Raw genomic sequence first — 21,656 nt, forward strand, 5'->3', positions numbered from 1 at the left:
GATGTCAAATGGAATTTGTTGAGGCAGATATTTACATAGCCTGAAGCTCTTCCTGTTGCCTTTTCAAGTAAGGTGGTATTTCCCAGTGGAAGACTGGAAACGAAGGACACCCCTTACATAATGGTAACGCTTGTTTACAACTATCATGTAATGTCAAAGCAAGAAGCAAGTGCCCATCCCCTCTCTTTATATATATATAAATATAGTTGTTGAATGCTTGAAATGAGAAGTAGATAGACAGCTGACAACTGATGAAGGCTCCTTTCTCTGTGTTTTCTTGTCCTCTTCTCCATTTTTTCCCTGTTGTTTACATATTTAACTCGTTTGTTTGCTTATTTCATGTTGTTTGAACTGTTGGTGACATCCTGTACCCATATTTGCATATATATAATATATATATATATATATACGCACTATATATTATTTACTATATAATCCAGCGGTGGTGCCCCAGCATGGCTGCAGCCTTCGGGCTAAAACATTTTTAAGGGTTTTAAGGATATACATATATTCATCTATCAAATCCATATTCAGAAATCTTTGGTCAGCCTGAGGCTACTGAAGAAAACACCCTAAGTGCCAGAAAGTGGGATTGAACCCAAGACACAAGCAAGCTTCTTAACCACATAGCCATGCTATTTTGTGTGTGTGTGTGTGTGTGTGTGTGTGTACGTGCATGTGTGTGTGTAGGTGCAGGTGTTGCTGTGTGGTTGAGAAGCTTGCTTCCAAACCATTTGGTCTTTGGTTCAGCCCCTACTTTGTGGTATGTTGGGCAAGCCAAAGCCTTGTGAATGGATTTGGTTGACGGAAACTGAAAATAGTTTGTCATATGTAATATATGTGTGTGTTTGTGTTTGTCCTTGAACTGATATTGGTATGTTTACATCCTTGTAACTTAGCTGTTTGGCAAAAGAGAATGATAGAATAAATACCAGGTTTTAAAAAATAAGCACTGGGGCTAATTCATTTGACTAAAAGTTCTCCAAGGCAGTGCCCTAGCACGGCTGCAGACTAATGACTGAAACAAAGTGTGGCTGTGTGGTAAGAAGCTTGCTTCTCAACCTCATGGTTCCGGGTTCAGTCCCACTGTGTGGCAAGTGTCTTCTACTATAGCCTCGGGCCGACCAAAGCCTTGTGAATGGATTTGGTAGATGGAAACTGAAAGAAGCTTGTTGTGTGTGTGTGTGTATATATAATATATATATATGTATATGTTTCTGTGTTTGTCCCCTCCACCATTGCTTGACAACTGATGTTGGTGTGTTTATGTCCCCGTAACTTAGTGGCTCGGCAAAAGAGACTGATAGAATAAGTACTAGGCTTACAAAGAGTAAGTGCTGGGGTTGATTTGTTTGACTAAAGGTAGTGCTCCAGAATGGCTGCAGTCAAATGACTTAAACGAGTAAAAGAAAAAAAAAAAGAATATAAATATATAGGCGCAGGAGTGGCTGTGTGGTAAGTAGCTTGCTAACCAACCACATGGTTGCGGGTTCAGTCCCACTGCGTGGCATCTTGGGCAAGTGTCTTCTGCTATAGCCCCGGGCCGACCAATGCCTTGTGAGTGGATTTGGTAGACGGAAACTGAAAGAAGCCTGTCGTATGTATGTATGTATATATATATATGTGTGTGTGTGTGTGTGTTTGTGTGTCTGTGTTTGTCACCCTAGCATTGCTTGACAACCGATGCTGGTGTGTCTACGTCCCCGCCACTTAGCGGTTCGGCAAAAGAGACCGATAGAATAAGTACTGGGCTTACAAAGAATAAGTTCCGGGGTCGATTTGATCGACTAAAGGCGGTGCTCCAGCATGGCCGCAGTCAAATGACTGAAACAAGTAAAAGAGTAAAGAGAGAGTAAAGAGTATATATTTGCATACACGAATACAAGCACACACATACACAAACAAATGAAAAGTACTCAGTACATGTTGTGGAGTATATTTTTATCCAGAGGCAACTGACAGTCCACTCCATTGTTATTCAGACTTTCTAATACAAATGCATAATATTTCATATTTTTTTGTTTTTACTTCAAATAACATTAAATTTTCCTCTGTTTTCTTACAGCATCATTTTAGAAGCTGACCCTTCAGCTATCGTCCAGAGAGTGGCAATAAAATCAGACGACATTCCATTAGGAGAACAGACAGTTGCACAGGTAAGCCATTCACGTTGTGTGTGTGTGTGTGTGTGTGTGTGTGTAAATATTTATGTTGTTCGTATGTAAAATATGTGTGTCTTTTTTTCAGACCTGATGAGGAAAATATAACTATTACTTGTAAAAAAAAAACACTCCACAATAAGATATGGTAAAAAATAAAACAAAAAGTTTACAATTAGGCGTAGGAGTGGCTGTGTGGTAAGTAGCTTGCTTACCAACCACATGGCTCCGGGTTCAGTCCCACTGCGTGGCATCTTGGGCAAGTGTCTTCGGATCTTTTCTATTCTGAAGCCAGGACCACAGATCTTTCTACTTAACTAGATAATCTGAAACTTCGTATGCTGATAGAGTCTAGCAAAACAAGACACAGGTTGGAACTAGTTTATTTGAGAAAAATCTATTTTATGACTTTAATCGTAGATTAAAACTGCGAATTTTAACCAATCAGATTGTTTGTTTTCATGTGTAAAACTTGACTGCATTCTATTAGTGTGACGTAGAAAGCGCTTTTGTGACGTACTAACGTTCGGAAAACTAAACAAACACGGCAGACGAAATACGGCTACGCATTTCGCCCGGCGTGCTAACGTTTCTGCCAGCTCTTTGCTTTTTTAATATTAAATTTCGGCGAAGTTTCGCTTGTCGTAGCACAAGTTTTCCGTCGATTTCCGTAAAAAACTTTTATTTTTTTACATAAGTAATGAGAGCGAAAGAGACTAAGAGGAAGCGATTTTATGACGAGGGAAGTTTGTCTTTGAAGTTACCGTCTAGGGGAAGCATTGATGTGCATGTGTGTGTGTGTTTGATGGGGTGTGGGAGACAGTATGTTGTGTAAGTGAAGTGCTTCTGTTAGTGTGTGTGAAGAGACAGAGAGAGTAATGTGTGAAAGAGAGAGATAACTGAAATTTTTTTACTTGGTGTATGTGTATATGTATGTCTGCATGTATGTGTGTGTGTGTATGTATCTATGTATGTATGGCCAATTCATCGTAATTACGATTACGATGAATCGGCTATACATACATACACACACACACATACATACACACACACACATACTTACACATACATACACACACACATACATGCAGACATACAGAATGGAAACATTTTCAATTTAATACATGTGGCTTATTAACTAGTTTTAAATATTGTTATTAGAAGGTGGCTGACTTGTTTACATTTAAGATGTTAAATACGTCACGAAATTGGTGGTCGAGACGGAGTAAATAAAATAAAGCCGAATGACGGAATATCATTGGTTAAAATTCTAATTATTAAACAACGTTAAACTTAGAAGTTACAATTCCGTTTTCATTCTGGTTTACAATTAAGTTTACTTTTGACACATTCTACCAGTATACGAAGTTTCAACTTGTTTGGTTCAGTAGGAAAAATTTGAAAAAACTGGCCTCAAAATAGAAAAGATCCGTGTCTTCTGCTATAGCCTCGGGCCGACCAATGCCTTGTGAGTGGATTTGGTAGACGGAAACTGAAAGAAGCCTGTCGTATAATATATATATATATATATATGTATGTGTGTATGTGTTTGTGTGTCTGTATTTGTCCCCCTAGCATTGCTTGACAACCGCTGCTGGTGTGTTTACATCCCCGTCACTTAGCGTTTCGGCAACAGAGACCGATAGAATAAGTACTGGGCTTACAAAGAATAAGTCCCGGGGTTGATTTGCTCGACTAAAGGGGCGGTGCTCCAGCATGGCCGCAGTCAAATGACTGAAACAAGTAAAAGAGTAAAGAGTAATTACACACTTACACTTACCCCGACCCCCATACACATGTACACATGCTTACACAAGCATAGCTACAGAGACATTCATATATTGTTCGGGTTTGTCATTTATGGAGAGGAGAAGAATATGCATGTGTGTATTCAAATATTTTATAGTCTTCTCTCCTCACCCTCAATTCAATATATTTATCTAATATCTTTTTACATTGGTACGAAATGTAATCTAAGGGAAATAACTCAAATGGGGCCTGTGGCACATGAATTTAGATAATCCGCAGAGGTGGTGCTACACTGAATGGTATATGACAAAAAAAAAGTTTTTCAATGAATTAAAATTTGCCTCTTAGTTGGTGAATGAAAACATGAACCTTATTAGTAACTCTTAAAAGAAAAGAAAATAATTTCAAAAATTTAGACTTATGTTGTATCTTTGGAAGGGTCATTATGCTAATAACCAACACATGAACTGGCTCTATTTCACTTCTTTATCATTCATCAATTGATTAACTATTTAACCAATTAACTAATCGATTGTTTGATTATTAATTGTTCAGTTTATCAATCAGTCAGTCACGCTTGTCAAATATTTTTCATCACGATTCACAATCTTGTTGATGATGTGTCCTCTTGAAGCTGATCTGGAGTAGAGAGGACATATAAAGAGGTCTAGAATGGTGATGAAAGGACTTTGGCAAACATAACTGACTGATTAATTAACCTAACGATTAATCAAACAATGACTTAGTTAATTGGTTAAAATAGTTAATCAACTCACGAATCATCATCGTCGTTTAACGTCCACTTTCCATGCTAGCATGGGTTGGACGGTTTGTCTGTGGGCTCGCGAACCAGATGGCTGCACCAGGCTCCAGTCTGATCTGGCAGAGTTTCTACAGCTGGATGCCCTTCCTAACGCCAACCACTCCGTGAGTGTAGTGGGTGCTTTTACGTGCCACCGGCACGGGGGCCAGTCAGGCAGTACTGGTAATGACCTCACTCAAATTTTTTTACACATGCCAATAATAAAGGAATAAAACAGAACCAGTGCATGTATTTATTATTGTCATAATGACCCTTCCAAGATACAGCAAAATTTTTTTCAACACACAAGTTCACATCAAGCATCTTGCAAACCAAATACAGAAATGAAATTAACACGTTAACTGCCACAGCCTATCACTGGAACTTAACGGTAGTGCTGTGTTTTTCGCACAGTCTCACTGCATACTGTTTAATTAAAAGGAAATGTAATTTTTTTGCATTCTTACAATATTTCGTAATTAAACTTTAATATTTATAAAACCATTTCAAAGATTCAGAATAAAATATTTTCTCAAATTACGAAAATATACCCTTGGGTGTGCATACGGCAGTTGTGTGAAGTTTGCGATGAACCATTGGTGGTACTTGTGGCAGTTACCATGCTAAACATATAACAGGTGGAATATTTTGGCTGGATACAGCTGGTTTAAATGCTAAAGGATTAATGTAATTCTTGGACAGAATCAACATGGCACAATGTGTGATAAAGCTGTGTCTTTTAATTACAGGGAAATGTAAAGGTGGTGAGCTGGCAGAATTGTTAGCATGCCAGGCAAAATACTTAGCGGCATTTTGTCCGTTTTTATGTTCTGAGTTCAAATTCTGCTGAAGTCGATTTTGCCTTTGCATCCTTTCATGGTCGATAAAATAAGTACCAATTGAGCACGGTGGGGTCGATGTAATCAATTTACCCCCTCCCCCAAAATTGCTGGCCTTGCGCCAAAATTTGAAAGGAAAATGTTTTTTTTTTTTGCATTTTTACAATATTTCATAATTAAACTTTAATGTTTAGTACTCATGTTATTCAAATATCCCCAGAACTATGTCAAAAATACAGAATAAAATATTTTCTCAAATTATGAAAATGTACCACTGGTGGTGTGAATGGTGGTTGTGTGAAGTTTGTAATGAATCACCTGTGGTACGTGTGGCAGTTGCCATGTTATATATCCATACTTAGGGACAAAATATGATCTTCGTTAGCAGCCAGGTGTATGTCTCTGTATTTGCTTACAACTTTTCACAGAAGCTGCAATGTACATGCAGTGTAGTTGTTGTCAGTTCCTGTCAACAAATTATCCACTTGCTTGTAAACAGGTAAGGGTTAGCAGTAACAAGGGCATTCACCTGATGAACAATAGTTTATTAGCACATTCATCTAATCCATGCAGGCATAGAAAAAACAGATGTAAAATAAATAAATGAATGAATGATATGTATATATATATATATATATATATATATATATATATATAATATATATATGTATAATATATATATATATGTATATATATATGTATGTATATATATATGTATGTATATATATATGTATGTATTATATATATATGTATAATATATATATTATATATGTATATTATATATATATATATGTATATGTATATATATATATGTATATATATATATATATATATTATATATATATATGTATATTATATATATTATATATATATATTATATATGTATATGTATATATATATATAATATATATATATATATATATGTATATATGTATGTATATATATATATATATATATTCACATGTGCATACATAGTTTAGGGTTTTTTTTCCCTTTTTCCTGTTCTTGTCTTGCAAGTTACTTAGTAACCTCACTAGTGCTGTTGTCTAAAAGCATCCTATCAACAAATTATCCACTTACTTGTAAACAGGTAAGGGTTAGCAGTAACAATGGCATTCACCTGGTAAACAATAGTTTATTAGCACATTCATCTAACCCATGCAGGCGTAGAAAAAACAGATGTAAAATAAATGAATGAATGATTGATATATATATATATATATTCACATGTGCATACATAGTTTAGGGGTCTTTTTTCCCTTTTTCCTGTTCTTGTCTTGCAAGTTACAAAGTGGTTGGCATTAGGAAAGGCATCCAGCTGTCGAAGTCATGTCAAAGCTAAAATTGGAACTTGACACAGCTTGCTGGGCCCTGTGAGACTTTTCAACCCTTGCCAGCATGGAAAGCAGATGTTAAATGATGATGATATATATATATATATATATATATGTATATGTATATATATCATCATCATCATTGTTTAACGTCCGCTTTCCATGCTAGCGTGGGTTTGACGGTTCAACTGGGGTCTGGGAAGCCCGAAGGCTGCACCAGGCCCAGTCAGATCTGGCAGTGTTTCTACAGCTGGATGCCCTTATATATATATATATATATATATATATATATATATATATATATGTATACACACCACACACACTAACAGATAATTGTATTTTTGTATGTTTTGCTGTAAATCAGTGTAAGATTAAAATATGAGTGGATTACAGGGGTTCTTCAAGTGAAATCTATTGTGATGTGTATGATTTCCCCTTTAAAACATTAAAATGATGGTATTGAGGATGATGATACATATATGTATGTGTATACATACATATCTGTGGGGGTGCATGGCCTAGTGGTGAGGGTGTTGCACTCATGATTATGAGATCGTGGTTTCAATTCTTGGACTTGGTGATGCATTGTAACCTTGAGAAAAAAAAACACTTTGTCTCACACTGCTCTACAGCCACTTCGGCACCTGACGTGTGGTACACCATGCACCTGTTTAGGCCACGTCGGTTTGCTGGAGGGTGGGGGCAACGTCGATTTGCTGGAGGGTGGGGGCAATGTCGATTTGCTGGAGGGTGGGAGCTATTGTGTAGCACATACATTTGATCTCTATCAACAAATCATCTGTGCAGGTCGTTATGCATGAAATAGCAGAATCATTTTTCTTGGACTGCGAGAGACCACCATCATACATATGTGTGTATCTATATGTATACGTACATGTTTTGTATGTATGTGTATATGTACATATATGTGTGTTAAAACCTCCCCACACACACATTGGTTGGTATTCAACTGTAGAAGCCATTCCAAGATTGAGATATTGGTGAGGAACATGGTCTTCTATTCCATTGGATCCTACTGGATCCGTCAATCCGTATCAATGTAAAGAACAGACATAAAATGATAATGATATATATTTATTAACCCTTTTATTGCAAAACTTGGATATATCTACTCAAAATTCCATTAACCTTAACTGTGGGAAGCAGTTTTATATACCAGTGTATCCTTTGTGGCAGAATATCATGTTTGGAACTATTTTTTTTTTTGCTTTTATTATGTCAAGTTTATTGAGGTATCGAGACTTGTAGAAGATAGCAATCTATCTTTTTTTTTTTTTTTTATAGATGTTTAACATCGTTACTGGAATAACCACAAACTTTAATTTCACATTTAAACGGTTAATTTTAGGTGACAAAATTGCGAATCCTTTTTGTTACCTAAAGGATCAAACATAGTGAAAAAAATTCTAAGTAGTGATGGACTGATTCATCTTGGGTTCAAAGGAATAATTGCGCTTGAAAATTACTATTTTCAAATCTCACTTCGAGAGATATTCAGCAACAGTACTTCGGAGTAAAGATTGTTTGCCAACATGACATGGGAGTCCTGGTTTAGGACGAATGTTGCTGTAATTTAGCCCCAAGAGACATCATCTCCAGCTGGCTATATGACATAATCTATGTCCTTATATTTTCGAACAAGGGAATCTAGCACCCCAAATCAGCTCAAAACAATATCTGTGTATCACGATTTCCAGGTTATTTCCCTTCATCAGCACAGAATAATTGTTAAAAAATATAAGGACACAGATCGTGTCGTATAGCCAGCTGGAGACGATGTTTTCTGGGACTAAATTACAGCAAGATTCGTCCTAAACCAGGACTGCCATGTTAAATTGGCAAACAATCTTTACTCCAATAAATGCGCTGTTCATGAATTGAGTACTATTTCTCTCGTTTGTGTATCTAGTATGTCTTATGTGTCTATCTATCTATCTATCCACCTATCTTTTTTTTTTTCCAATATACAAGTTGACACAGTATATAGTGTAAACATATAATGTAAAAACATCCAAACATTGTCACTATCATTCTAAATTCTGCATTTCATGTGGAATATTTGCTCCTCTAAAGCTATCTCGGCGTATAAGTCAATATACCATTTTTGGCTATAAATTTTGGTCTGGAAAATTTGACTTATATGCTGGAGAATATGTTAGCTACCTACCTACCTATCTACCCAACCCTTACACTGAACGCGAACGTGTACATTTACACACACACACACACACACACACACACACACACACACTCGTGTGTATCCAAGTGTGTATGTATGTGTATTTATCTATTTACCTATCTACTACCTGTGTATTTACCCAGACCTACCCACTGGGTGTACAAGCATATACACATTTATGTATTATTCTAATGTGTGTATGTGTTTGTCTGTCTGTCTGTCATTTTGTCTACCTATTTCTTTACTACCCACAAGGGGCTAAACAGAGCGGGAACAAACAAGGACAGACTAACAGATTGAGTCGATAACATCGACCCCAGTGTGTAACTGGTACTTATTTAATTAACCCCGAAAGGATGAAAGGCAAAGTCGACCTCGGCGGAATTTGAACTCAGAACGTCGTGGCAGACGAAATATGGCTACGCATTTCGCCGAGCGTGCTAACGATTCTGCCAGCTTCCCCCGCCTTAATTTTGTCTACCTACCTAACCAAACCCACTTACTGAGTAAATTTGTACTGATAAATTTTTCGTCAATGTGTTGCAGTCCACCTTGTGTCGAGAAATAGTTTGAGGACATAAGTTTAGAACTGGAAGGAGAAAGAGATACAATAAGGTGGCACAGATTGTAATATTTGGCTATTACATTCTGTTGATATTTACAATGAAGTGAATGTTTTATTTGACATTAAACGATCTTCATATTCAGCTTTTCATTTAATATATATATATATATATATATATATATATATATATATATACACACACATGCATATTTGCATGTTTATATATGCTTGTATATATGTATATATTATTTATATATCATGTATATATTTTATACATCTATTGTATGTATATATATATATATATATATATATATATATATATATATATACGTACATGCTGTGATGTGATATTAAACTGGATTTCTGATGGGACATCAGTGATATGAGATATTGATATTGTCTCATCATAATCCTATTATGATTATCTGATTTTCAACTATTTCGATACCAATATTTACTACATTCTGAGTTATTTGATATTAAACTATCTTGTGATATCTGGTGGGACCCCTTTACATTATTTACTGTGATATGAGATAGAGATGTTATATTGAATATTAAACTATTTCTGATATCAGGGTTTGGCGCCTATCGCTATTCATCTACACACACACACACACACACTTATACATATATATTATATATATCACATGTATATATATATATTATATCACATAATATATATATATATGATATTTTATGCATATATATATATAAAATATTATATATATATATATGATATTTTATGGATATATATATATATATATAAAATATTATTTATATATATATATATATATATATATATTATATATATATATATTTTATGCATATATATATATATATATATATATATATATATAAAATATTATATACATATATATATATATATATATATATATATATATATATTATATATATACACATATACATACACATATATATGTATGTGTATGTATGTAGGAAGTTATTTGCTTGTTTAGAGGAGGGAGGTTTTAGAGTTATAATGTCGTTGGAAACGGTTTATTGTGAAATTTCGGCTCTTCTGTATTTATTTTATTTGTTTTCGATTAGTATAGTTTCATAAGGTTGTGTGATTTATTTTTTTATATTTATTGATCTAGGTCAAACATTTTCCAGGGTCCAGTGCACTATAATAGAAATAACAATGTTCATGTAGGGCTTTCATAAAAGGGAGCATGCCGGTCTTTTCTTTTGGCGGGGAGTTTTATAAGTTAATTAGGTATTTATTAAAATTCGTTCAGTGTTCACACAGCTATTTAAAAATTGGGATTTCAAGAACTCAAGAGTGCTATTAACCTGCTTTTTGCTATTTCTTATAATTTCTTTTTTTTTTTTAATTCTGTCGCTGAAATGATTTCATGTGTGGAAACGCACAACAGATGACAGAGTATTTTAAGCTATTGTTTTAAGTTTCATAGACAATGTTTAAGAGTGTGTGGGTTATTATGAGATATCATCAAAAGATCAGATCATGCTACCCATAAAAATATAAGAGGGCATAATAAGTATGAGTTATAAAAACATTGGAGTTAAAGTTAAGGCGTTTTGTCGTCATACTTTAGAAGTCTGAACTATATATAAAGTGTTAAATAATACAGTCAGCATGTGAGCTTCAGATAGCAATGATCAAACCACATGGTTCTGAGTTCAGTTCCACTGCGTGGCACCTTAGGCAAGTGTCTTCTGCTATAGCCTCAGGCCAAGGCTAAAGTGGAATTTTGAGTGGATTTGGTAGACAGAAACTGAAGGAAGCCTGTTGTGTATAAGACTGGAGTTTGGTGCAGCCATATGGTTCGCCAGCCCACAGTCAAACCGTCCAACCCATGCTAGCATGGAAAGCGGACGTTAAACGACGACGATGATGATGATGATGATGATATATATATATATATAGATATATAAACAAGAAGCATCAGATGTGGTGTGCGAGAGAGATGACTGCGCTAGTATGGTCATGTGTTACTTATGGATGAGGACAGCTGTGTGAAAAAGTGTCACACCCTAACAATGGAAGGAGCCTTTGGAAGAGGTAGACCCAGAAAGACCTGGGGTGAGATGGTGAAACGCAACCTTCGAACGTTGGGCCTCACAGAGGCAGTGACAGGCGACCGAGACCTTTGGAGATATGCTTTGCTTGAAAAGACCTAGCAAGCCAAGTGAGACCGTAACCGTGGCCTATGCCGGTGTCACATAACTTGCTCATTTAAGAGTAGCCTTCAATCATTGGGCAATTTACTGTGCTTGAGAAAACCTGTTGAGTCAAGTAAAGTTATTGTCATTGCTGATGCCTGTACTGCCTGACTGGCACATAAAAAGCACCATTCGAGTGTAGTTGATGTCAATCCTCCTGGACTTGCTCCCGTGCCAGTGGCACATAAAATGCACAATATGAACGTGGTTGATGCCAGTGCTGCCCGACTGGTCCTGTGCTACTGGCATGTAAAAAGCACCATTCGAGCGTGGTTGATGCCAGTACCACCTGACATAAAAAGCACCCACTACACTCTTGGAGTGGTTAGCATTAGGAAGGGCATCCAGCTGTAGAAACCTTGCCAGATCAGATTGGAGCCTGGTGCAGCCTCCTGGCTTGTCAGTCCTCAGTCACCATCCAACCCATGCCAACATTGAAAGTGGCTGTTAAATAATGATTATATATATATATATATATATATATATATATATATAATATATATATATATATAATATATATATCTTTATACACACACACACACACACACACACACACACATATATATATATATATATGCATATATATATATATATATATATATATATATATATATATATATACATATATATATATACATATATATATACAAGATAAGAAAATGGAGAAATACATCTAAATCAAATATCAATTACCAGATAATACTCAATCACATACTTTATTAAACCACCACATAAGAGACTGTAGGGTTAAACAGAACAAATCAGTGTAAATAAAGGAATGTACATAAAAAAGTGTACATAAAAGAGTAATGTTGTATAATAAGTAGAATATATATAAAAAAGAGAATATAAATATAAGTAAATCATTTTACCTTTGCCCATATAATACAGTAAATGAATTGATTGCATCGCAATCCTTAACATTTATGTATTAACTTTGTTGGGTACTTCACTAGCAGTATATTGGATATATGTTATCCCATGGAGGGTTGCATTTACAACCCCTATCTCAATTTGTATATATATATATATATATATATATATATATTTACACACACATGTGTGCATATGTGAGTCTTTGTATCTGTATTTGTCCTTTATTATTGCTTGACAACTGGTGTTGGTGTGTTTATGTCCCTGTAACTTAGTAGTTTGGCAAAATTATGTACCAGCTTAAAAGTACGTACTAGGGTTGATTCATTCAACTAAAAATTCTCCAAGGTGGTGCCCCAGCATGGCCACAGTCTAATGACTGAAACAAGTAAAAGATAACAACAACGCCTGACACGAAGCCATCAGTCAACCAACATGAAATCAGTGAGGAAATTACGTCATAGAATTTTAGAAAGTCGTTGAAATGAGAGTTTTTCATAAGGATCTGTTCATCACAATACCAAAGTACAGTTTAGAAGCAAACTCGTTTTGTTTCTCTCTAATTAACATCCAAATATAGTTGATAGCATGCACATGCATGCATGTGTGTGTGTGTGCGCATGCATGCATGCACCTCCTCACCCATGCAAACATACACGAAATGGACAGAAGATGTTGAGTTGATTTGAGTTTTGGTTTGCTGACGTCTTTTTTGGATGCATTCTCAGAATGAAATGCAAACACTTTGCTAATGGTGCCGTGATAGACTATTTGGTGCTAACTGAGCTTGAGATATTTATTACAAGCTGTCTAATATAGGCACAGGAGTGGCTGTGTGGTAAGTAGCTTGTTTACCAACCACATGGTTCTGGGTTCAGTCCCACTGCGTGGCACCTTGGGCAAGTGTCTTCTACTATAGCCTCAGGCCAACCAAAGCCTTGTGAGTGGATTTGGTAGACGGAAACTGAAAGAAGCCCGTGTATATATGTATATATATGTATATATGTGTGTGCGTGTATGTTTGTGTTTATCCCCCTAGCATGGCTTGACAACCGATGCTGGTGTGTTTATGTCCCCGTCACTTAGCAGTTAGGCAAAAGAGACCGATAGAATAAGTACTGGGTTTACAAAAGAATAAGTCCTGGGGTCAAGTTGCTCGATTAAAGGCGGTGCTCCAGCATGGCCACAGTCAAATGACTGAAACAAGTAAAAGAGTAAAAAAAGGAGAGTAAAGAGAATATCTTCATTGTTACTTTATCTTCATCCACAGAATCACCTGGAACATACACATACACACACGCACGTGCACAGGGTAATGTGGGGAAGTTCAGAATGAATAATAACTTGCATAAAAGAAAAAACCTAGGGAGAATTGACTGACATTATTGCCTGGAATATGAAACGAGTAAATCCAAATACTCAATTTGAGGTGATGCCACTATGCTAACAACAACAACAACAGCAACAATATCAGCAGCAATAATTCTGAACTCCTTATTAAATATTTTTGCTACATTTAATATTTCACAAAGCCGTACAATGACTGATTAGCTTCTAGCTCATCTCTACGGTGCTTCGTTCCGTGTTGAATTAGTTCAGACCCTGCTTCTTTTGTGTGAAGTAATCTATTATTAAAATAAAAACCTTTCCACAAATGTACACAGTTATATTTCGATAGGTCCATTATTATCATTATTATTATTATTATTATTATTATTATCATCATTATTATTATTATTATTATAATTATCATAATAATAATAATAATAATAATGATGATAATAATATTGATAATAATAATAATAATAATAATAATAAATATTTTAGCTGTTTTTTTTTTGTATATTCACAACATTTATATATATTTCTAATGACAAATACTTCATCAGTTTTTTTTTTCTAGGCATTAAAATATCAAGGTTTTCGAAAAAAAAAAGATATTTTTGATCCCACTCCCCACCCCTTCCTGAAGTACACTTCTCAACCATGTGGTTTTGGGTTCAGTCCCACTGTATGCCACTCGCCCTCAACTAACCAAAACCTGAGTTTGGTAGGCAGAAACTGAAAGAAGCCTGCTGCATATATATATATGTGTATGTGTGTGTGTGTGTGTGTGTGTGTGTGTGTCCACTTCCATCACTGCTTGATGACTGGTGTTGGTTTGTTTATGTCCCTGTAACTTAGCGTTTCAGCAGAAAGTGCATGATAGAATAAGTACCAGGCTTTAAAATGTGGTGTATTTTGTACTGTTTATACTTTGTACAACGAGACCTGAAACTATTATTTGTACGGGCATGGCTGTGTGGTAAGAAGGTTGCTTCCCAACCACATAATTCTAGGTTCAGTCACACTCTGTGGTCACCTTGTGTCTTCTACTATAGCTTCGGGCTGACCAAATCCTTGTGAATGGATTTTGTAGATGGAAACAGAAAGAAGCCCATCATATGTATATATGTATGTATGTATGCATGCATGCATGTATGTCCTCCACCTCCACCACCACATCACAACTGGTGTTGGTGTGTTTATGTCCTCATAACTAAGCAGTTTGGCAAAAGAGACCAACAGAATGAGTACCAGGCTTAAAAGAAAAAGAAGTACTGGTGTCGATTCATTCTGCTAAAAATTCTTCAAGGCAGTGCCCCAGCCTGGCCACAGTCTATTGACTAAAACAAGTAAAAGACAAAAGATATTTTTTTCTTAATGTGTCTAGGCAGGTTCAGATGCAAAATATGCTGGTTGCCGTAGTGTATGTCACAGGTAAATCACATCTCTCATTTACAACAAGCGCATGTTCAACACCCTCAGCTCATTGGTGCACCGCATTCTGGGTCAGTGGCATTTCGACATGTTGTGTCTCATCAGCCAAAAGCACCCAGGGAAGTAAGGCGTTCAGAATATGGCAAATGCCTGATGGAGGGTATTCTCTTGGTTGCACGTCGCTGAACGGCTTCCAGACGATAAATATCCTTTGCAAGATAAGGGTTCCAGACCGGTGATGCAAATTCCAGGTGAGGTTGTACCATAGCTATATAAAACCGCAGATAGATAGCCGGAGAGTGGCTCACAAAGGACTTGGTGAGTGATGCCAAGACACCCTCAGCCTTTTTGGCAATTTTAGCAATGTGTTTTGTCCAACGCAAATCACTGTCAACAATAATGCTCAAGTTACGTTCACAAGAAGACTTTTTGAGATTAGTGTTGTGGAGGAAGACTTTTTGAGATTAGTGTTGTGGAGGAAGACTTTTTGAGATTAGTGTTGTGGAGGAAGACTTTTTGAGATTAGTGTTGTGGAGGAAGTAAGTAGACGCTGGGGTTTTCTTCCCAAAATGCATGGTGGTACATTTGTCCACAGCCAGCTTGAGTTGCCAGTCCATGATCCACTGCTGCATTGTGTCCAGGTCTGATTGCAATAGAGATCTATAGTGTACAGGATCTGACCTCTTTATTTCGAGGTACAGCTTGATGTCATCTACATATTTCAGCACTGTGGCATTCTTTAAGTTGGCATCTATGTCATTAACATATGCAACAAATAAAAGGGGGCCAAGAACAGATCCCTGTGGATAGGTGTATTACTAAAAATATAGATACTGTTTTTTTTTTTGTAAATTGACTCAAACCCATCCACAAATTCACTGAATCTAATTCCCTCTTGTCTATTACTGATATTTATTAAATTTTACTTTGGAAGTACACAGAGAGACAAAGTTGACCCTAGCAGCTGTATTTGAACTCAGAATTCTTGAATTTAGAGCTAACTTGTATGACACACTTTGTCTAGCGCTTTACCGTTTCTAGTACTAAAGAGCTTATGATACTTCAAATGAATAATCAAAATGGAAATATGGAAGTGACAGGAATTTTAAAATATTGTAGCTGCTTCTTATTACTAACATACACACAAAAAAAAAAAGAAAAAAGAAAAAGAAGAAACTGAATTCCTAATCACAAGCTGGGTGACTTTTTTTTTTCTTTTTTTTTTACTTTATTATAAATTTAATCTTGCATTAATGGAACAAATTATTGATTCATGCAAGTTGAAAATAGAAATAAAATTTTTAAAAAATGTATTCGGTATGTAATGAACTAAGGATGACTAGTGGCTATGCTCCTGTACCCTTGCTTGGTCATAGGTTTGTAATGACTTGCATCAACTTTGAGCTGTCGGGGTTGTGTACCCTCTACCAATATGCTTGCCAACCTGACGTTTATTTGGAAATCCATCAACAGGACTTCAGCGATGTCAGAAAAAGTTTTTGACTTCTTCATTATTGCCTCTGTTATCCTTACAAATGTTGCTTTGCTTTCTACTCTATATTCATTGCTTTTTTTTTTGTGTTCTTGTTGTTCGGATCAGTTACATTCAAAACAGAAATAAATCAAAGAATTTAAAAATAATGATAATAAATGAAAAGTGAGCAAGATTTTTTTCTTTGCTTGTTTATTATAATTTGTAAAATTCAATGCCATTCGTTTATGAGATTTCTCCCTGGAGAACCGTTACTTTCTATATGTTAATGAAGTATATGTATGTATGTATTTATATATGTATATATATATAAAAATATGTATATATATATATATTTTTTGTTCGTTTATTTTCAAAGCACCTCACCAAAAAATTGGAGGTAAGTAAAATTGTTGGGTTGCTTCATCAAGGAAATTACTATGGGTGAAATTAATTTATTATTTATATAATAATTGTAATAATAATAATAATTATTATTATTGTTAATTTTTTTTTTCACATTTCAAGCTTTTGGGAATTATTTTTTTTTTATCTAACAAGGTGTGTAATGTTCCAATATTACCTGCATTTGTATTATAAACCTAATTGCTACATTGGCTGTTCAGTATACTCTGTTCATAACACTTACACTTCTGACACTAATTTTCATCAATAAACTTCATACGCATACACACACACAAATGCATATTATATACATTTATATATATATATATATATACACACACACATATATATATATGTGTACGTGTGTGTGTGTGTATATATATATCGTTGCTATTATGCAAAAATGTCGCAAGTCCAAAATGTTGCTTTTTCAGAAAACGAAAAAAATAGTTTCACCATTTCATAGTGAAACCATACACTTTGGCAATTTTTGGTATCCTGGCATCTGAAGTAGCTTGGAGATACGATAGTTTGACCAAAAGAACTGGCTATTGCAAGCAAAAATAAATATTGAGAAAAACACATTTGATCAAATTTGGACATACGACAGTTCAACATAATAGCAACAATATATATATATACACGCACACACATATGTGCATACACACACACACATACACACATACGCACATGCACAGTTGGTTGTTTATATATGACAGCGTTATGGATTTACACATTGTACAAAGCTTGTTTGAACAACTTCTATGTTCTGATGCAGTCAGAGGATACAGAGGACATCTTTAATGATGAAGAAACTGAAAAAAAAAAAAAAGAAATAGCATTTTAGGAAAGAGACAAGATTTTCCAAAATTTCTACAACAATTTCTCCATTTTCAAAATATGTTATCTCAGCTGGAAGTGAAAGTGGGCTAGCATCCTGTCTCAGTAAATTGATTGGTTTGCTAATTTATTTTCTTACCAGACAGAATGAAGTGCTTGGAACCTGTGCAGTTTCTTAAGGAACAATGGCATCACATATTTCAACAGGCCCTACTTCCATCTTACTTCCTTAAAATTGTCTCAGGGGTTCTGTGAAATGACTTATCATGCTTTACCGATTATCGTCAACAGTGCCACCACCACCATCATCATCACCATCATCATCATCATCATCATCATACAACATTGGTTTATTTGGGTTTTTTTTTTTTTTCATGTATGCTACCAAGATTTTTGTTGTATAGAATTAGTAAAAGATAATTGGGTGATATGTGCATGTACATAGACACTCACACACACACATCTCAATGCGGTTCTTAACGGAGCTATGCTGCTACAACTGGGAGGTGCTGCTCACTAACAAACATGCTCATGCCTGTGGTCTATATAGGTGCTCTTACCTCTTTCTGCTTTACTGCTATTGTAATTCTCTCTATTCCTTGGAGTTGACTCATCTTGTGCCTCCTTCACTCATGCACTCCCAACCCATTCAACCCTCCTCCTTTCATTATCCTTGTTGTGTCCCATTCCCCCAGGTCCCACACTAGTCACTATATTCAGTCCTTCCTCTCTGCAACATTTGGCCTCTGAAATTCTCCCTGCTCATGTTTTTCCTTTCAGGTTTAAACGCAGGATAGTTAACCAAATTACTCTCACAGGCCACAGAGGGGCTGCAAACCCCATAGACATTGTCCCATCCTTCAGACCCATTATCATCACCATCATCATCATCATTTGATGTCTGTCTTTCATGCTGGCATGGGTGAGTTGGTTTGACAGGAGCTAGCCAGACAGAAGCCTGCACTAGACTCCTGTGTCTGTTTTAGCATGACCGTGTGGTGAGAAACTTGTTTTCTAACCATGAGTTTGGGTTCGGTCCCACTGTATGGCACCTTGGGCAAGTGTCTTCTGCTATAGCTTTGGGCTGACCAAAGCCTTGTGAGTAGGTTTAGTAAATGGAAACTGGAAGAATCCCCTTTGTATACACACACACACATACATACATAGATTAATTAATTAATTAATTAATTAATTATAATAAAGGGGTCAGTGTGTGGAAATAAAAACCGTATGGGTGAATTTTACAAATATTTTAATAATTATATACAAAATTATAACAAGGCATAAGCTATAAGCCTCTCTACACGCTAGAAATAGGTGCCAAAAGACATTAATACCACCTTGTCCCTTCGTGTATTTCATGTTATTTATTTATGTAAAGGTTTAATATATATATATATATATATATATATATATATATAGGCGCAGGAATGGCTGTGTGGTAAGTAGCTTGCTAACTAACCACATGGTTCTGGGTTCAGTCCCACTGCGTGGCATCTTGGGCAAGTGTCTTCTGCTATAGCCCCGGGCCGACCAATGCCTTGTGAGTGGATTTGGTAGATGGAAACTGAAAGAAGCCTGTCGTATATGTATATGTGTGTATGTTTGTCCCCTAGCATTGCTTGAGAACCGATGCTGGTTTGTTTACGTCCCCGTCACTTAGCGGTTCGGCAAAAGAGACCGATAGAATAAGTACTGGGCTTACAAGGAATAAGTGCCAGGGTCGAATTGCTCGACTAAAGGCGGTGCTCCAGCATGGCCGCAGTCAAATGACTGAAACAAGTAAAAGAGTATATATAGGTGCTGGTGTGGTTGTTTGGTTCAGAAGCTTGCTTCCCAACCATGTGGTCTTTGGTTCAGTCACCCTGTATAGTTTCTTGGGTTGGTGTCTTTACTGTAGCTCTGGGCCAACTAAAAGCCTTGTGAGTAGATTTGGTAGACAGGGACTGAACAATTGCTCAACAAATACATACATACACATATCTTTATATATAAAAGTGAGGTTGTGTGCTGTCTGTCTCCTACGATTTAGATTCCTAACTACTCCCACATTTTGCGGTGCAGTTTAACCAAAACCGGGTATCTTATAGCCGTGATTCATATCGAGCCCTTCTGGGTATTAGCGCGCGTCTACGATGAGTCTACGATTTAAAAAAAAATTTACCATCAATTTTTCCCATTTTTAATGCATTTTTGGCATATATAAGGGAAGTAACTCTCTAAAAATTTATTATTAAATCTCAGAACGTAAAAAGCTACAGTAACACCCCCCCCCCTTTGTGGTTAGCCATATTGAGATGGCTATTATACTTTACATCTCTAAAAATGCTTATATAGTTATTTCCCTTACAAACCCGAGCAACGCCGGGCGATACTGCTAGTACATATATACAAAGAATATTGAAAGAGTCTGTTGAAAGAAGAGTGCATTATATAGACAGTAGAGCTGAATGTTATTAATAATCTCTCTATATATAAACGGCAGTTTGTCTGTGCGTGTTTCTGTGTGTCTGTTTGCTTGTACCCTCACCCTGACCACGATTTTCAACCGATTCTGATGAAACTTGACACACACATAGCCCAATGTCATAATTCAAAACTAACGCAGCGAAAATTTTGAAAAGTTCCCCCAGTTCTGAAAAAAATCGATAAATTCGACATGGGGTCGAGAATCAGAAACACAAACCGCAAACTGTCTAGGGGACGCAACTCCACCTTTTTTAACTAAAAAAAAAATTTACCATAATTTTTTTCCATTTTTTTGCTATTTTTTGGCTATAACTCTCTAAAAATGCTTCATAGTTATTTCCCTTACAAACCCGAGCAACGCCGGGCGATACTGCTAGTATGTACATATATATGCTTTTCTTTCACTTCGTCGTTTGACTGTAGCCATGCTGGAGCACTGCTTTGAAGGATTTTAGTTGAAACAAATCGACCCCAGGACTTTTTTTCTTTTTAAAGCCTAATAGTTATTCTATTGGTCTCCTTTGCTGAACTGTTAAGTTATGGGGATGGAAACACACTGGTTGACCAGTTGTCAAATAGTGATGTTGGACACACACACACACACACACACACACACATCTAGACGACAGGCTTCTTTCAGTTTCTGTCTACCAGATCCACTCGCAAGGATTTGGTCAGCCTGATGTTGTTGTAGAACACACTTGCCCAAGATGCTGTGCAGTGGGACTGAACTCGGAACCATATGGGGTTGGGAAGCAAGCTTCTCACTATGCAGCCACACCTGTATGCTCACAGATACATATGTAAATGTAGATAAACCACCTAGACAAAAACAAAATAAAAAAGGGGGGATTTCGGTCTGACTATGTTATTACTGTTTCATTAGAGACCAATGTACACACGTTCTTGACCACAGAGAGAATGTTGGCTTATACTTGTTTGTAGCATATGTAAACTCTGACGAAATTAGATTAGTCTG

General features: G+C 36.1%; 1 protein-coding gene across 4 annotated transcripts in view; it reads left to right on the plus strand.

Annotated features, from left to right (window-relative positions):
• Positions 1-21,656, plus strand: part of LOC115220800 (coatomer subunit zeta-1) — a 102,713-nt gene that overhangs the window by 28,733 nt on the left and 52,324 nt on the right. For 2 of the 4 annotated variants that reach the window (XM_036510335.1, XM_029790951.2), the window contains exons 6-7: positions 2,066-2,156; positions 17,343-17,363. In XM_036510335.1, coding sequence (XP_036366228.1) covers positions 2,066-2,156; positions 17,343-17,363 — 112 coding nt within the window. The remainder of the gene's footprint in view (positions 1-2,065; positions 2,157-17,342; positions 17,364-21,656) is intronic. The other 2 variants (XM_036510336.1, XM_029790952.2) reach the window with 1 other exon arrangement.

The sequence above is a fragment of the Octopus sinensis genome, linkage group LG17 (assembly GCF_006345805.1).
Source record: "Octopus sinensis linkage group LG17, ASM634580v1, whole genome shotgun sequence".
NCBI classification, from domain to species: Eukaryota; Metazoa; Mollusca; class Cephalopoda; order Octopoda; family Octopodidae; genus Octopus; species Octopus sinensis.